The sequence below is a fragment of the Urocitellus parryii genome, chromosome 7, assembly GCF_045843805.1.
Source record: "Urocitellus parryii isolate mUroPar1 chromosome 7, mUroPar1.hap1, whole genome shotgun sequence".
Classification (NCBI taxonomy): Eukaryota; Metazoa; Chordata; class Mammalia; order Rodentia; family Sciuridae; genus Urocitellus; species Urocitellus parryii.
In genome coordinates, this window is record NC_135537.1 from 19,428,462 (window position 1) to 19,445,745 (window position 17,284).

The following is a 17,284-nucleotide window of genomic DNA, read 5'->3' on the forward strand; positions in this document are numbered from 1 at the left end:
ACGGAGGTATTCCAGCATAGAAGTAGTGGAAAGGGGCCAGAAGGTGTGGGGTTTGTTTTGTTTGTACTGGGAGTGAACTCCAGGAAGCTCTGTCACTGAGCTCCATTGTCAGTTCTTTTTATTTTTCATTTTGAGACAAGTTTTCACTAAACTACCCAGGTTGGCTTGGTCCTTCCTGCCTCAGCTTCCTGAGCAGCTGGGATTACAAGCATGCACTATCACCCCAGGCAATATTTTTATATGTAAGTTTTCCAAAGTGCAATGAGGAAAAGAGGGCTAAAGAGCATCAGAAATGCTGAGGGTAAGGCATATTACAACATAGGGTGGCAGCTAAGCAAAAGCTTTAGGGAAGAATACCTGGGAGAGGAGAATTTGAGTCATGCAGATATTTTGGAGAACTCCATGGACACCAGTGTGACAAACAGTAAGCCAGGAAGTGAATAGTAGGTATAGAGTTTAGAGAGGTAAGGAGGATCCTCTAAATGTAAAATCTCTGGAGTTTTGAAAGGAGTGACATGAAGTGGCTTACCTTTTAGAAGATCGTCATGGCTGAAGTACTGGATATTGACCGTAGGGAAACAAGAGCAGAAGTAGAGACACTAGCCAGGAGTGAAAGAGAAATCATCTTGGGCCCAGGTGGTAGCAGTGGAAGTGGGGGAAAGAGGTTAGAGTCTGTTTTTAATTTAGAACCTGTAGGGTTTCTGATAAATGGAAAAGAATGAGAAGGAGAAGTCAGGATGGCTCCAGGTTGATCCACTTTCATCCTTTAACTGGCCTGTGGGACACTCACCTGGAGCTCTCTCACCCCAGATAACAAGAGGGTGAAATAAGGGGCTGGGGTTGTGGATCAGTGGTAGAGTGCTTGCCTAGCATGCATGAGGCACTGGGTTCCATCCCCTTCGTCACATAAAAATAAACAAATAAAATAAAGGTATTGGTCCATCTACAACTAAAAATATATATATTTTAAAAAAAGAGGGTAAAACAGGGAAGAGAATGGGCATATATTGAATCCCTACCTAAGGAAAGTACCCAAACAAGGGGTTTAATCCAGACTTACCCCAAAGAAATGTCTTAGTGTGCTGTGCCTAAGCCAGAGGTGCGATGATACTGAATTTTAATCCTTGGGGCAGTCAAAGCCCTTAAGACACAACCTCATCCATTGACCCCATGTGTTAGGCAGCTTTGCATCTCTGTGACCAAAATGCCTGACAAGAACAACTAGAGAAGGAAGAGTTTGTTTTTAGGCTCACAGTTACAGAGGTCTCAGTCCATAGTCCACTGACTCCTTTGCTCTGAGCCGAGCTGGAGGTGAGGCAGAACATCAGGGGAGAAGGCTGTGGCAGTGAGAAGCTGTTGAGTTCACTCCAGCTAAGAAACAGAGAAAAAGGGAACCAAACAGATGATCTACTTCCTCCAGCCATGCCCCCAACCTACCTACATAGCCCCATCTAGTACTCCATTCAAATCATTAATTCAAATGAATGATTAATCTACTGACAAGATTATAGTTCTTATAGAGAAGATTATATGTTCTTTTCAGGGGACATTCCTAGATCTGAACTTTTATACCCCAGTGTGATATATGAATATTATCAGTTTCTTATTGGTGTGATATGAAGATGGGTTTGACAGTGCAACTTTAAATAACTCTGTATGTATGTCTTATCCTGACCAAAAAAAAAAAAAAGCTATCAGTGCAAACATCTCCTGGACGTATTCTATGCACAAGTTCTATGCACAAGTACACAGGGAATGCAGGGTTAGTGAGACACACTTTCAGCCTTTAGAGAGATTCCTCAAAGACACGGAATTCTATTGATTTGAGTGTAGAAAGTGCAAAAGATATTTCAGTTGATAATCTTCTCAGTTTGTCAAATAACATGTTGCATATAAAATTCAACCTGTTTTTCTATCACCTTTTCTTTGTCACCCGCACAGGTCAGAAATTCAAAATGCATATTAAATTTATTCTCCACCCTGAATTTGCCATATTCAGTATATGAGTCATGCTACTAACAAATCTCGAACTTAGCAGATTAAAACAACACATATTGTTTCCCAGTTTCTATGGGTCAGGAGTCTGAGAGTGGGTTAGCTGAATCTTCTGAAAAGCTTCAAACAAAGTGTTGGCCAGGGATGGGGGTCTCAGTTACAGTGAATTTCAAGCTCATTCTGGATGTTAGTAGACTTCATCTTTTTGTGTTTTGTAGGGTCTAAGTGGCAACAGTAGGCAGACAGAATGTGGCTGGAGGAAGTAAGTCACTAGGGGGTGTCTTTGGGGCTTTTGTTTTGTTTCTGATGAAAAGAACACTCTCTCTCCCTCTGCCGCCCCGCCCCCCTCCCTTCCTGGTTGCCTTGTTCTGAGTTGTTTTCCTCCACCACACTCTTCCACCATGATATTCTACCTCACTTTAGGTCTAGAGATACCGAGTGGGTTAACTGAGGACTGAACCTCTGCAACCTGAACTAAAATAAACTTTCCACCTTCAAGTTGTTCTCATCAGGCCTTTTGGTCACAGCAACGAAAAGGCAAACTAAAACAGAAGTTGGTACCTAAACGTGGGATCATAACTGTGATTAACTTAATTTTGTGCTTAAGATGGTGGCAGACCTTGGCATCAACTGGGCATGCAGGCTTGCAGGATGCTGGACTTAAGGGGTCATGGAGGCTTCCACTGAGATTTCAAAGTAAGTGCAGCCAAAGTGTAGCAGTGTTGGAGTCCCTGAGGACTGCCCCTGAGAGGGTGATTGATGCATGAGGAAGTGAGGAGGAAGCCAAAGTTGCAGTGGAGACCCCCAAGATTAAGAGATACCAATAATGGGGAACATCTGCTGGGAAGAGCTGCAGAAATTGATGAACATGATCCAAGAGAGGCCACTTGGTCTGCTTCCAGCCAGGCTGGGTAGAGCTACACAAGCTCTTAGGAGATAACATCACAATGCCATGTACCCTAGACGCTGGAGATGAAGCTACACAACTTGTTGCCTAGCCGACTTCCAGTCTTTCTTTGGACCCATCCTTTTCTTCTATGTTCCTATATCTCCCTTTTGGAATGGAAATGTTCACTCTGTGTCATTATGTATTAGATTTATGTAACTTGCTTTTGAACTTTACAGGGATTCACAGCTAGGAGTTTGCCTTGAGTCTCAGCTCAGATTTTGGTCTTGGACTTTTGGGCAATGCTGGAACTGTTAAGACTATGGGTACCCTTAGAAATGGGCTAAATATATTTTGCATTAGGAGATAGGCATGAGCTTTGGGGGCCCAGAGGTGGAATGTTATAATTTAGATATGAGGTGTCCCCCAAAACTCATATGTGAGACAAAACAAAAATGTCCGGAGGTAAAATGATTAGATTATGAGAGTTTAACCTAATCCATGGATTAATTTACTGATGTGTATTAACTGGATGGTAACTGTAGGCAGGTAGTGTGGATGGAGGAGGTGGGTCACTGAGAGCATGCCTTTGGGGTTTATGTTTTGTCTCTGGTGAACAGAGTGCCTCTCTCTCTCTCTCTCTCTCTGCCTTCCTCCCACCCTCCCTCTTTTCTGGTTGCCATTTTCTGAGCTGCTTTCTTCCACCAGAGTTATGGAGTTTGCTGACCATGGAATGAATCTCTGAAACCTGAACCAAAATTAACTTCTTCTCCTTTAAATTGTTTTGTCAGGTCTTTTGGTCATGACAACAAAAAAGCTAATAAAACACTTTCTGTCTTATGGCTCTACCCTCTTGCAAGATCTGAGAGTCTTCTGCAAACAGTGTCAGATGGGAAAAAAAGCAGGTATGGCAACACTACACGTCTCAACTCTCTTCATTAAGAGACCATATTACCAGTTTCACTGTTGAGAACTTGGCATGTAGACATCTGGGGAAAGAATCTAATTTGCATCCTCCCCCCAAAATCGGTGGTAGCCAGGCATTCTCAGGCACAGCAACCAATATAAAATTCTCTGTGACTTGAACATGAGTGTCTCTTGGCTGATACCTGAGTTAGAGAGGTGAGAATCCAGGCTTTCACTAAGTTAAGGAAAGAATGTAGGGACAGCAGCTTCAAGCTAATAGAGGTCCTTATCGAGCAATAAATCAGGTGAATACTTCTAAACACATCTGAGCCCACGGCAGGCAACACCTGCTTTGATAGACATAGAATCTATTTTTAAAGAGTTCATAATATTCAGATTCAGAAATTATGTACAAACTACAATCTTCCTGGTACCCAGAATGTCTCTGTTGAGCTGTCTAGACATGTGACAGCAGAAACCATCAGCGTATTTCCACACTGCCAAGCTGCTGGATGAATGGGCTGCTAAGTTAATGGTCACTTTTATCACTCCCCATCCTTAAAAGCTATCTTCAATATGCAGTATCCACCCAATTCCTTCAGAAAGCATTTGCAGAAATGGACAATGGGTAGCTGTTTCAGGAGAAGAAAAGTAAACTTCCCCCAAGATACCAGCAAACTGCCATGGCTACCTGCACAGCTAGCTTTTGAACTGTATCCACTGTTCTAGCTTTTTTGTTGCTCCCATCTCCAGAGTTGTGGCCTCCTGCTGTTTGATAAGACTTACTCACACTTGAGAGTGGAAGCAAAGATAAGACCTGCAGCCAGACTCCAAGAATACCAGCAGGCAGCTAGAGACATTGGAGATTTAGTTAGCAGGACTTCTCTTGTGGTATCCAAATCTGATACTGGAATATTCATAAAAAGAACTTTGTGAAGTCCAATCCTTTTGGGCACCAGACTTCTCAGTTCAAAGCATATTGTAAATGTGCATATGAAAATAAGACAGGTAAAGTGAAAACACATGAATTGTTGAAAAACTAAATTCTCTTCAATGTCTACTCAGTAATGGAGCACATCTGAGCATTAATGATTTCTCATGGTGAAAGCTGAGCCAATTAATGACTTTTATGACATAATTTTTAAAGCATAATCAGGATGCAATTTTATCAGGATTCACTGAATTTGAGCCAGATGACAGAACACTGAAAAACAGAGATAAATGTCTTCAGTAATTATAATTCTTTTTTCTGTCTCACTCTTATTTTTGCTTTGTTACCACACAGAGTTCATTTTAGAGCTTAGAAAATATTTTTACTGCTCTGGATTCCATTATAAAATGTCCTTTAAGTTAGGCTAACAAAGTAGGATTTTACTAGATTGGTCATGGATACTTTTAATCAATAAAATGAAATGAAATGAAACAAAGAAACAAACAGTGAAATATGGTTACCCATGTCAGCATGTGTTTTTCATTGCATAGTAAGATACAGAGAGAAATCAAACCACTAGCAGTATTTATGCATTTATAAATGCTACCAAAACAAGCAAATCCTCCTACCACTCTTGGTACTATATATATCCCCTTTTATACTGCTTTTAAAATGAACATTTATGTTGCAAAATATCAGTGATCATTTTTCTTCATTTATTCTGTGCATCATTAATTATGATGATATAAAGTTAATAGATTTTTTTTGTAAAGTAGGATTTTATTCTAAAATCTTTTGTGATTTTCCAGTAGTGTTGAGCTTCTGAGAACACACACTTTTTGCAAAATATTTTTCAAACAATATAAAGTATTAAATATTAATATTTAAGGGAGATAAATACTTTAAAAAGTAAAAGTCTTACACAATCTCCAAATCAGTAGGTAACCACTATTAAGTATTTGGAGTTTATTCAACTAGATTTTTCAATATGGAAATATGAAAAAAATAATAAATAAATATACATACTCTCCTGAAACTTGCTTTTTTCATTTAATAATATATTTAAATGTGTTATCACCCAAATTTCTAATATTATTTAAGCAAATAATATAAAAATTATTGCATGTATATTCATTTACTTAATTACTGGTAATATAGTCATTCTAAAGAGTGTAGAAGAACCAGGACTTTGTGAGGAAAGGAATTCTCTAAACTCTGAGTTTGTCCAGCAAAAATATACACTTTTCACCAGTGTTCCAATGCCAGATCAAATTAGAATGAAAAGTTATGATTTCTTTTTAAACTAAATATTTTGGTTCAGACCTTGGAAACCTCCATTCTGCATTTGAGCAACCCTTCTTAGTAGGGACAGGTCCAGAGGGAATAAGCCTTGACTGGATGTCACAGCCTAAATGAGTCATCCCAAATCATTCCATTTTGCTTTTTTCTAAAAAAAAAAAAAAAAAAAAAAAAAAAAAAAAAAGTCTCTCTCTCTCTGTGCTAATAATCCACTTACTCTGCAAAAAGCAGAAAAAACTCATAGCTAATACTCCATTCTAAAATAATTCTCTCCCCCTGGTCAAATTTGCATCTCATTTAGTGAAGTTACCTTTCACCCAATCTCCCAAATTTGAAATCTTGAAACCATTCTTACTTTCTATTCCATATCCCACTACTCTCTATCAATCACCAAATCCTGCCCATAATTTTTCCTCAACAGTCCTGAAAACTGACTTTTCCTCTTGCTCCACCACTGCATTGCTGAGGTATATACACCCTCATCTACTGAACCATGGTAGCAGGCAGCGTAGTATATAGAGAGAAGGGCTCAAAAACTTTGGAAACAAACAAAAAAGAATTAAAATTACTGCTTTGCCTCTTCTGTGTATGTGTGTAAACTGAGATGTTATTTCCTTTCCATATCCCAATATTTGTGATAAAGTGAATACTTACCTTAATATGTGAAAATCAACTTAATATGAAGTGCCCAAAATAGAAGCTAGCAGAGATCTTCATTAATTTTTTTCTAACTCTATCTTGTATTCCAATCAAAGTTGTTCTTCCAAATAATGACTAGAATCCGGTTACTTGTCTGCTTAAAAATATGCACTGACTTCATGTTGCCTTCAGGTAGTAATCTGAACATTTAGTATGGAATAGAAAATCTTACAGTATCTGGTCCAAGCTATTTTCCCTGCTTCAACTTGGAGTAGAAAGTTAGGAACTCCTATGACATTATATTTTTCTATTCTTCTCCAGAATCCCAAGACATGACTGAACCAACTTTGGGTTTTATTAAAAGTTTGGTGGGTGGATACAAGTAGGCATGGAGTGACAGATGAATCTGTGAACACATGAATGAATAAATTTCTGGGAAGACAAGATTAAAATGCTTCCTTCACATTCTGAAACATTTAATAGCTATGAATTTGCAAGCCTCTATAGAAGCTGATCATTTACTTCGAGACATTTTTCCTGTCTCCCAAATTTATAACTATAGAGAAAATTGTGCTTGGTAGAAGCAAAGTATATGATCTGGCTCAGATTATGGATGAAAATATTCTAGGATGAGATGCTTAGTAGTAGTCTACTAATACTACTTTATGGAACAGCTGTCAAGCAACAAGCACACTCTGAGCATGTCTCAGATGTGTTAAAGAATGCACACTAGATGGGAGCACGAGGTTAAAGAATTAGCTAGAGAGGGAAAGTCTGGTGTCATGGTGGTCCGAGTGATCATAGTGGGGCTTAGGAAAGGCATCACACTGGAAGGGGAACCTCAGGAGAGTCTTGAAAGTTGAGAGTGGGTCTAAGTACGCCATTAAATGAGGTGGGGCAGAGAAGGGCTTTCCTGCAGAAGAAAAAGCATGACAAGGGCACAGGAACATGACAGAGCATGCATTCAGGGGTTAGCAACTGGTTCAACATAACTGCAGCTTGTGAAATATATGGTTGAGAGATACACTTAAATATACTTAATTAAAAGTATGAATAACCAAGTTAGAGAATTTGTGTAAACAAAAGTGAAAAAGGAAGTGTAGAAAGTGAGAAATCTCCCTACCCCCATGATCACACTCATCCCACCTCCACTCTATGGTCTTTAGTCTTTAAATTCTACCCACACATTCATGACTGCTTTATTGATCTTCACCCTGATTTCTCTACCAAGTTCCAACTTGCCTGTTTAACACCTCACGCTGAGCTTATCTCTTAAACGGAACTCTTCAACCTCCCTGCCCCAAATTCGAAATTCCCTACCGGGTCAATTTATCTCCATGCACCCTGTCATTTTATGCTCAAGAGCCGGGTAATCTAGGTACATTCCAAGTCTCCACTTCTAGTTGATTCATTCATAAGACATGTTGCTCCCACTGGTTTAGATGGTCCTCGTCGTCTATCCCTGTCACTGATGTATTCTCATCTGCTAGGATCTCCTCCAACCCATTCTTTACCACACAATTAGAAAGATCTCAAAATGGTGTTTCTCAAGCTGAGACCCACAGATGTGCTTGGTTAGGAAAAAAAAAAAAGAAAGAAAGAAAGAAAGAAAGAAAAGAAAAGAATCTACTTCTCAGCTCAGACAACTGAAATAGAACCTCTGGGTGTTCTTCAGAGTCTAGGAATCTGCACATGAGTAAGCTTTTGTCCACTCCTCTCCTTTTTGCCATTAAACCTGAAGAATCACCAATATGAGAGGCTGAATAGACTACAGGTTAAGAGTGGGTATCTTTAGCCAGAATGCCTAGATTTGACTTCAGACTGTGAGCCTTCAGGTAATTTAGACAGCCTGTGCTTCTGTCTCTCACTAGGAAGATTAAGATAATAGTGAACTAGGTTTGGGGCTGTTGTGAGGCTCAAATGGGAGATTTTACGACTTTTCACGAGTATTTCCAGTTCTCTTTTTCTTTGAAGCACGTGGGAAGATTGACCTACTACTCCTCTGCTGTGAAATTGAGTGTGTCCTGAGGCTTCCTTAGGCCAAGGACACATGAGTGGGAGTACAGAACGTCACTTCTGAGAGAAGCTTAGGGAGATGATTCTCCACGATCCCCCTCCCTTGCCATGGCCGTCATGGAAGTACATGTCCCAGACAGAAGCAGCATGGAACACTGAGCCAAGACACGGTGACAGCTGCTCTGATCTTCTCTGTGAGAAAGAAAGAAATGTGTACTGTGCTCAACTCCCGAGATTCGAAAGGATAGTCCTTTGCCTGGCCCAGCTTTATGACTGATACAATGTTGAAGTCTTTGGCATGCGCCTGGCCTGTGGCACTGCTAGCGACAGTTTTTGAAGAAAATTCCAACAGTGTGGCTCCAACAGTGGAAGAGCTCCTTTGCCTCCACTAACTTAAAACACACACAAGATCTCTCTCTCTCTCTCTCTCTCTCTCTCTCTCTCTCTCTCTCTCTCTGTCTCTCTCTCACACACACACACACACACACGCACACACACACACGCACACACACTCACACACAGAGCAATGTCTTTTTGTGTGTGAAATGATGCCTTCGTACTTTAAGAAAACAGTATACACTATGAATTAAGATATAATTCTTGCCAAAATAAGCAAGTCAATAAAAATACAAAATCAGTTTTTATTATAGGCAATGCATTCTAAACCCCTTCATGGCTTCTAATGGACTTGAAATAAAACCCAAATCACCAAAAACCTGTGCTCTTCTCTAGCCTCATCTTGTCCACTCTTCCATTCACTCTCCTGCTGCCTGGACTTCTTTAAGTTCTTTGCATATGGCAAGCACCTTTTCAACTGAGGACAAGCCAAAGGCCGGAATTCTCCTCCACACCTTTCCTTACCTACATTATTCCACTTAAATATCAGCCCTCACATAAGCACGTTGTATCCACCTAATTAGAAGAAGTCACCCCTTATTCCCTTTCCTTCTTCCTGCCTTGGCTTCTTCTCTGCGTCTTTCATATATTTTATCATGATCTATAATTTATTTTGTCTGTCTGTTCCTGCATCTTGGTCTTTCTCCAGCACCAAAAAGGAAGCTCCATGAGGCCAGAGTTCACATGGCTCTTCTTTGGGGTTTTATCCTCAACCAAAAAAATCTGTGTTACACAGCAAAATTAGATATGGAAGGATCGGGTGAGGCAAAAAAAAAATTAGAAAAGGGAGGAGGAAAGAGGGTTGTCCTGGAAGGAAGGTGGAGCCTGTCTGAGCACAAAATGACCCTAAAGCACTATTCTAAAATACTCTAAAATGACTATTCCCCAAAGACATTGAGAGTCTCTAACAAAGTGATGAAAATTTTGAAGAGTAATGTCTTGTTTTGTGTGAAATGATGCCTTCTTACTTTAAGAAAACAATATACGCTATGAATTAAGATGTAGTTCTTGCCAAAATAAGCAATTCACTAAAAATGCACTTCAAAATCAGTTTTTATTACAGGCAATGCATTGTAAACACAATCCAAAATCTGAGTTGCACCTTTTATTTTGAACATTTCACTCAATAAAAATCTGATACACTGGGTCCAGGTGATGACACATTCCAAATTAATGAAACTTCCCTGTAGCTTAAATAAACAAATTTAGATTACCACGAGAAATCAAAGCCAAAGGTATTTGTACAACTCGAGAATGATGGGAAGAGATTAGAACCTCCAGTGGTTTAAATTTCACCACTTATGACAATCTAGAGAGTCTTTGGTGTGACACAATGTTAAAGGATTTGTTTACAAGGGCACCTTAAAGTATATAAACTGTCCTCCTCTATACTCACTCACTACATGTCATAGATAGAAATATGAGAACAGGCTATGAAGTGACTAATCACACAGTAGGCATTTAACTTGGAAGAGTTCTCTCAGGGGATTCTGGATCAGGCTGTCTTGATTGGCCTCATGAAACCTTCCCTTCCCCCTCATTGGTCCTGCTTGCTAACATGGATTCGTACACCATAACAGAAAGGACATGGCTACTGGTTTTCTACTTGTTATATATTTTCTGCAGAGACTCAAAAAAAAACTACTTATCTGAATCCCCAAAGGCACACAGACCCAAAACATTGAATGAATCCTTTGGAAAACGGAGGTCTTCTACCCCTCTGTGCAGTGGTGGGAGTAAAAGGTGTCAGAAGACACCATCCTTCTAATGAGTCTTTTCCTGACCCAGAAAGAACATAGCTTCTGGTTTTAAATGTCCTCATTCCAACTCTTTAAAAGCATCTGTTACCAGGGAGATGTTGCAGAGGAAAGAGCATACATTAAGTCATGGTTCTCTTTCATTTCCATTTTCAACTAGCAAACACCAGGACTCAAATCCTCCTCAAATACTTAGATAAGAAAAAGACAAGTTAGTTGAAGACTACAGTCTCTTAGACGAAATTCATTTCTACTCTGTCTTCTAGAGTTTTTCAGGCTTTTTCAAAACTGAAAGACAGAGGGGTCCCTTGGTCAAATGTGGATAAGCGCTGACTCAGGATCACTCATACATTTGCACTACCTTTGCTGGCCTTGTCTTAAGCCCACTGCTTCTTCTGTTAAGCTTCCTACTCCACAATGAACAAATGAGGGATCGAGAGCTGGAAAGATCACGTAAAGCAAGGCAACTCTTGATTTTTTTTTGGTGGTCAGACACTCAACTAGGACCTCAAAAGTTTAAGGGGACATTTAGAAAGGCAGCACAAAGACTCCACATGTTGTTTTAAATTTTTATTTGCTTACAAAAAGAATAAAAACAGGTTTGCAAAAACTTATCTGCAGAAAGTAATCCCTGTAGGAGAGGAAGGCCCTAGAACATACTGCCCAACAAATCCTTCATCAAAGATCACTTTCCATTGGAGCTGGTGAAAAATCATTATTTTACATGAGTCTAAAACCATTGAAAAACTCAATTTATGTTTAAAATTATCAGATTCATTAAATTTATATTCTAGCACTTATTTTTGGATACCTGTGAAACCAGTCACTGAGTAATCTTAGAGTTGGACAGATCAATTATGTAAGAGGTAGCTTCACCAACAATGACCCTTCTTCTTATTAGCAAGTCATTCCCATGGGGCAGAGAAAATGTTATAATCTGTGAATCTCTTTGAATTCATTCTTTTTCTGTGGGGGCCCCATTTCCCTCCAACCCAATCATATTTCTCTTGTGCATTTTAGAACTTGAGATCATCTCACAGAGAAAAGATTCCAGAATTCAATCTACTTTCTCTCAATTCTTCTTTGAGGACTTTTCTCCAAAAAAAAACCAAATTATCTGGCATATCCTTAAAACAGCTAGGGGAAATAATTTCTAATGTTGTCATAGATTAAGTGAATTTAAAAAAAACCCATAATTTTTGTTAATAATAACTCTAATATGAATGTTATCCAAAAACGAAATTTGGGATGCAGATATGAGGCCCTCCCCCAAAGTAACATACAAACCACTTAACATTTTCATGAATAAAGGTCTTTAAGAGGTCTTGCTGTTGGTCTTCAAATGTCTCCTGAGGCCATCAGATCCCGGAGCCCCACAGTTCCATGGCCTCATTCTCATCTTGGACAGGAGTGAATTCGGGCTGATCCGGATGGGGAGCTAAAGAGGAAAAGTGGGGGTGGGGACTTGATAGGACCCAGGAACCATGAACTGATATTCTCCCCCCATAGGGGTCCTTAGAGAGAGAGATTTGGTCAGTAAACTACAGAGATATCCTGCTTGGGTAGAAAGCTGTAGCTGCCTAACCCACCATGCCTCTTGTACCTTCCCCATGAGGTTTCCTGGTTAGTAAAAGGAGGAACCGGAGGATATGTTAGAGAAATTGTTAGAAAACTAGACTCAGAGCCAAGTGCTTAAATATTATATGTTTTATTTACAAAAGAAACCCTGAACATGTAGCAGAATTATGAACAAAAAAATAAATTTTAAAAACCAATCTCATGTTAGAAGTCCATCACCAGGATGAGTGGGGAGGGGAAGTGATGGGGGGAGGAAGGAAGAGTGGAGAGGTCAGAGAGAAAGATGCTCATCCATCTTGTGCAGGGTCAGGAAAGAGGAGAAGGCACAGTAAGTAACTTTATTACAAAGCCTTTGCATAGAAGAATTTGGGATGAATCCTGGGTACACAATCAGATCCCTCTATCCAGGCTGACCTAAAACAGCCAGTTTCCGTTACAATTGACATATATGATTGGGTTAAGTTCCAATGTTATCATTCCTATCACGTTTGGAGAAGAGAGAGCAAGAGATGTCAAAGTAGGAAGGAAGGGAAGCAGGTGAGCCAGGAAAGGGGAGTATCCATTGTTAGGGGTTGGGGCTTAATGGTGGTGGTCAACAGGACAGTTCTGTATTCATAGCCAAATGCCCAGGCCAATATAGCCAGAGTGGAGGATTTCCATTTTAGTGCTGGTAATCATTGTAAGGGATCAGATCTTAATAAGGGACAAGGGAATATGAGAGAATGGGGAGGGAAAAGATGAACAGAGAAAAACACATCAGCAAAACTTTGACCAATGCCTCTGGCATCTAAGGTTAAATTTCTCCTAAAGCAGAAAATTTAAATTCATTGACTAAAAAGTCCATTTGCCCCAGAGCTATCTCGGAACCTCTCTCTTGAACTTCCAAGAATAATTATGTCAGAAAGCCGCCCCTCCCCCCAGCACATCAGCATGCACTGCAGATGTTTTTAGGAAGCATAATATTTCAGAATCTCGGTCCAGTAGTTAGTGATGAGGCTAAGACAGCATGGCCAGATTTGTTTCTTCTTAAGACTATCCTTGGTCACCTAAAATGTATGTGGTAGACAGGATGTCACCTGAAAGAATCTGAGAGGCCCTGCTAATTATGGGGGAAGTCATAAGTTTGGGGTTTCCCTAAAAATAAATTCTTATAGGCTACCATGATCACACCCCAGCAATAACAGAATGAGGGCCCCCAAAATGTTAACCCCTATCCCCCAGATAATCAAATGTGAGGTCAAAGGCTAAGTCACTATGGATCACCATTTGAAAGCAAGGAAGCCTTAGATGTGCGACTATTTTTTAAGTCCTCTTAAGGCTTCTGTAGGAATAGCCCATACAGTAATAGGCACTTTATAGAACATGCTTCTGGGCTAAGGTAGGATTGTGAGGCAGTCATGCTCTGTTTCCCTCTCATAACTGTTCTGCTTCTCATAGAGCCCCCTCCCCATTTGGGTCCTAACCGTAGTAAACCTGCTCAAAGCCCACAAGAGTTTAGCACTTACCTCCCGCACCATAGGCAGAACATGACGAGGGGTCGCAATATCCAGGCTGGCCAGAAGGACCTTGTGGTCCAGGTACCCCCAGGTGACCTGGTGGTCCCCTTGGTCCAGGAGAGCCAGGGGGTCCAGGGCTGCCAGGGCGACTCTCCCCTGAAGGTCCTAAGAAGCAGCCACAAAAGGAAAGAACAGATCTCTTACCACATAGGGTGAGTTTTGAGATCACCATGAAATCAACTAATTCTTCCAATAAGCAACCTTATGCATCTTAACAATTGGCTTAATCAGCCTCTCCCTACTCTCTCAGTTCTTTTTCCTACATTGGATTCCCTGGACAGAAGAGCATATAGCTCAGGACTGGGAAGCAAAGTGCATTCTTCTCTATAGCATTTTGGGCATTTAATGAACAGGAGCAAACTACTATCGTTCTTGCTTTCTCTATGGGACTTTTGTTTTCCAGTACAGCTCCTTATGAACCCAATGTATGGGCGTGCACATGCCTGTATGTGCACACACATGATCTCTTGCAAATCTCAACCTTATAATCTAGTTAGAAGAGTCACGCAAATTAGTGCTGGCTTGTGGCCCCAGATAATTAAAATAAATTAGTCTAAGTCTGAAAGAAATTACCTGGAGGAATAAAAGTCTGAAATTAGACACAATATATCAACCTAAAGTTTCTTTCGTCTATTTTATATCAACTGAGATCTTAGATTGAATGAAAATGGGAGGAGGGTTAAAATATTTTTGTATTTAAGAAGTTTGTCAGGCTATGTTTTTGGGGGGTTTTGTTTTGTGGGGGGACAGTGAGGTGACTGTTTATTTTTAGGCCTGGGTTCCAACAATGTTCAAAATTCTTCAACTAGAAATAACACTATTCAATAAGAACTGAAAAGTAGGAACGAGTATCCCCTTGTATTTGAGTCATGTGTTTGCTCTCAGACACATGCAGTTCTGTTCACTCAATGCTCACAACTACCTATTCAGTGCACTGCATGATGCTAGATAAGGTCCTCATCCAAATCTCTAATAACAGAAGCTATTCCTGAGGCAATGGACTTGTTGCATCAGGAATCTCTCTTAGAAATATATTCCAAAAGCATTGTTAGACTGGAAAGAAAAATAGGAACATTTGATCCAGTGGGGCTAAGATTGAGATTCTAAACATACAATAAGCAAGATTGTAATTCTAATAGCAGGTCTGATCATCTGGAGATCATCTTAAGAGCGTGGGATTTTGAACACAAAACTAAATTTTCAGGAAACTCATTTGGTGAGGCTACCACAGCAGGAGTAACTGGTGCTCGTGATGTTCACTCATGTTCCTTGAGATTCCATGCCTCCCTGCCAGTGGTTCTGGGGATGTGTGACTGGTTCCAGCCACTGAAATATGGATGGAAGTAGTGTATCATTATATTTAGGAAGTTGAGTCTCATGGGCCTTCTTTATCTTTCTCTCAGGGTCTATATGACCCATGATGCAGGTCATGGGGTTCAAAATGGAAAGGCACTACCTTACCCACATCAAACTTTGTGAAGATAAAATAAAGTTTTATTATGTCAATCCACAAAGTATTTGGGATTTGCTACTAGGCCTAGCCTAGCCTCGCCTAACTCATATATCCACCAAGAGTTCAGAAAATGCTGTAACTTTGGGGGTTTATATGTGGGAAGGATTATTACTAACAAATTGGCTTCTCAGTAAAATAAATGGGAAGTAGAACCACTCCACTTAGATACAAGGATATAAATATGGCCATTTTCTCACCTGTGATAACAAGTGAATATAAAGATTTATATTTTACAGGTTTTTTTTTTAATTAAGTAGCAAGGCTTACCTGCTGGTCCAGGGGGTCCTCTTGGTCCTTGAGTACCAATGCCTGGATTTCCTTTCTCTCCCTTGATACCAGTTAAACCTTAAAAAAAAGGTGGGGGGAGAAAAAGTTCTTTTTTAAAAATAAAATTTTATAGGTTTCAAAAGCATCTTTCTGATGACAATAATGAATTGGGTTTGTTATGGGTACCAAAGGACTTTTAAATTAAATTCTGACCCTAGTAGCTTATGCAAAATCATATTCCAGTGGTCTGGTTCTGCATCTGAGTGTGTAGTCTGCAAATTGCAAGCCAGGGTCTCTTGCTACTTCTTCCTGAAATGGTCTGACCTGCCAAGAGCTGGCCTGTGTCTTTGCACAGAGCTGGCCAGTATCTTTGCACGCACCAGGCCATTCGACGTATGCAGTTGGCACTCCACAAGTAGCACAATAGAAATCACAAGTGGACACATCTAACATTTTCCTTTTGGTCCACCCTGTAATATATCTGCAAAAGGCATGAATTATAATTAGGCAGCAAAGTTCTGAAGAGCGTAAGTTTCCATTAAAAACTTGGAAGCTTCAGGAAAGCCTGTGTTTGATTTGGCTGATTCAGCCCCATAAAAATCTAAACCTATTTGAGTTTCTTTTCCTTTGAGCAGAACTCTTATTCCAAGTAATTTATGATACTTTTAACAAACTATACATTTTCACTGGCAGAAAACAAAACAACAACAACAAAAAAACCACATACTCTGATACCTCATCATCCAGACAGGTCCTATCACAAAATCACTGGACAGTGAAGGCACCTGTTGGAGTCCTGACCACTAAAGACCATGATAGGATTGCATTAGACTAGAATCAGGTAACCCTAGCACATATCATAGAAGGTCTCTGCTATTCACTTCCCAGAAACAAGAATTCTTTGAAAGAGTAGAATGCAGAACTGCGTCTCTGATTAATTATACCTACTGACAAAGCCTAGAAGAAAACATAAATAAATAAAAATAGCCAATTTGATAGACAGCAGTCATGCAGGGAACTTAAAAGTTTTTTAAATTACAAATAACTTGATTTTCTTACTACAAATATAATACATATTCACAGTAGACAAATTAGAAGTCACAACAAGTAAGAATTCTAGCACTTCAAAATATTCACTTTTAACATCTTGATTTATAAGTTCTAGAAAGAAAGGGATCGGTACAGTATTTGTTCTGAAAATAGTTGGTAAAGTAGGTAGTGAGCAGCTGAGTTTTTCTTTACACTGCACATATAATTATTGTCTCTACACTGTAGATGTCTTCTGTGCTCCCAGTAACCACCTCCTGGGATCAAGATAGTGTTTTGAAATAAAAAAGCACTCTTCCTTGCTTTCAGGGGTCCAGTCTGGTCTAGCACTGCTGTGCTTCCCACAATCCCAGACCTACTTCATGTGCCCTTGGTGATGTTAAGGCCAGTGCCTCAATAAGAGTCCAAGGCAGACCACACACCTGTGACATGCTGGTAGGGCCTGCTGCTTCTTTTAGGAGCCCATAAGGAGGATGGAGATTTCTCAAAAGTCAAAGT

The 17,284-nt window shown here is 39.9% G+C and overlaps 1 protein-coding gene across 3 annotated transcripts in view; it reads right to left on the reverse strand.

The window, feature by feature from the left end:
• Positions 1 to 11,382: 11,382 nt before the first annotated feature.
• Col14a1 (collagen type XIV alpha 1 chain) overlaps positions 11,383 to 17,284 on the reverse strand; it is a 198,976-nt gene continuing 193,074 nt past the window's right edge. For 2 of the 3 annotated variants that reach the window (XM_026393869.2, XM_026393868.2), the window contains exons 46-48: positions 15,740 to 15,817; positions 13,909 to 14,064; positions 11,383 to 12,263 (exon numbers count right to left, since the gene is read on the reverse strand). In XM_026393869.2, coding sequence (XP_026249654.2) covers positions 12,184 to 12,263; positions 13,909 to 14,064; positions 15,740 to 15,817 — 314 coding nt within the window. In that variant the 3' untranslated portion in view covers positions 11,383 to 12,183. Of the gene's footprint in view, positions 12,264 to 12,693; positions 13,097 to 13,908; positions 14,065 to 15,739; positions 15,818 to 17,284 lie in introns of those variants that run through there. The other variant, XM_026393870.2, reaches the window with a different exon arrangement.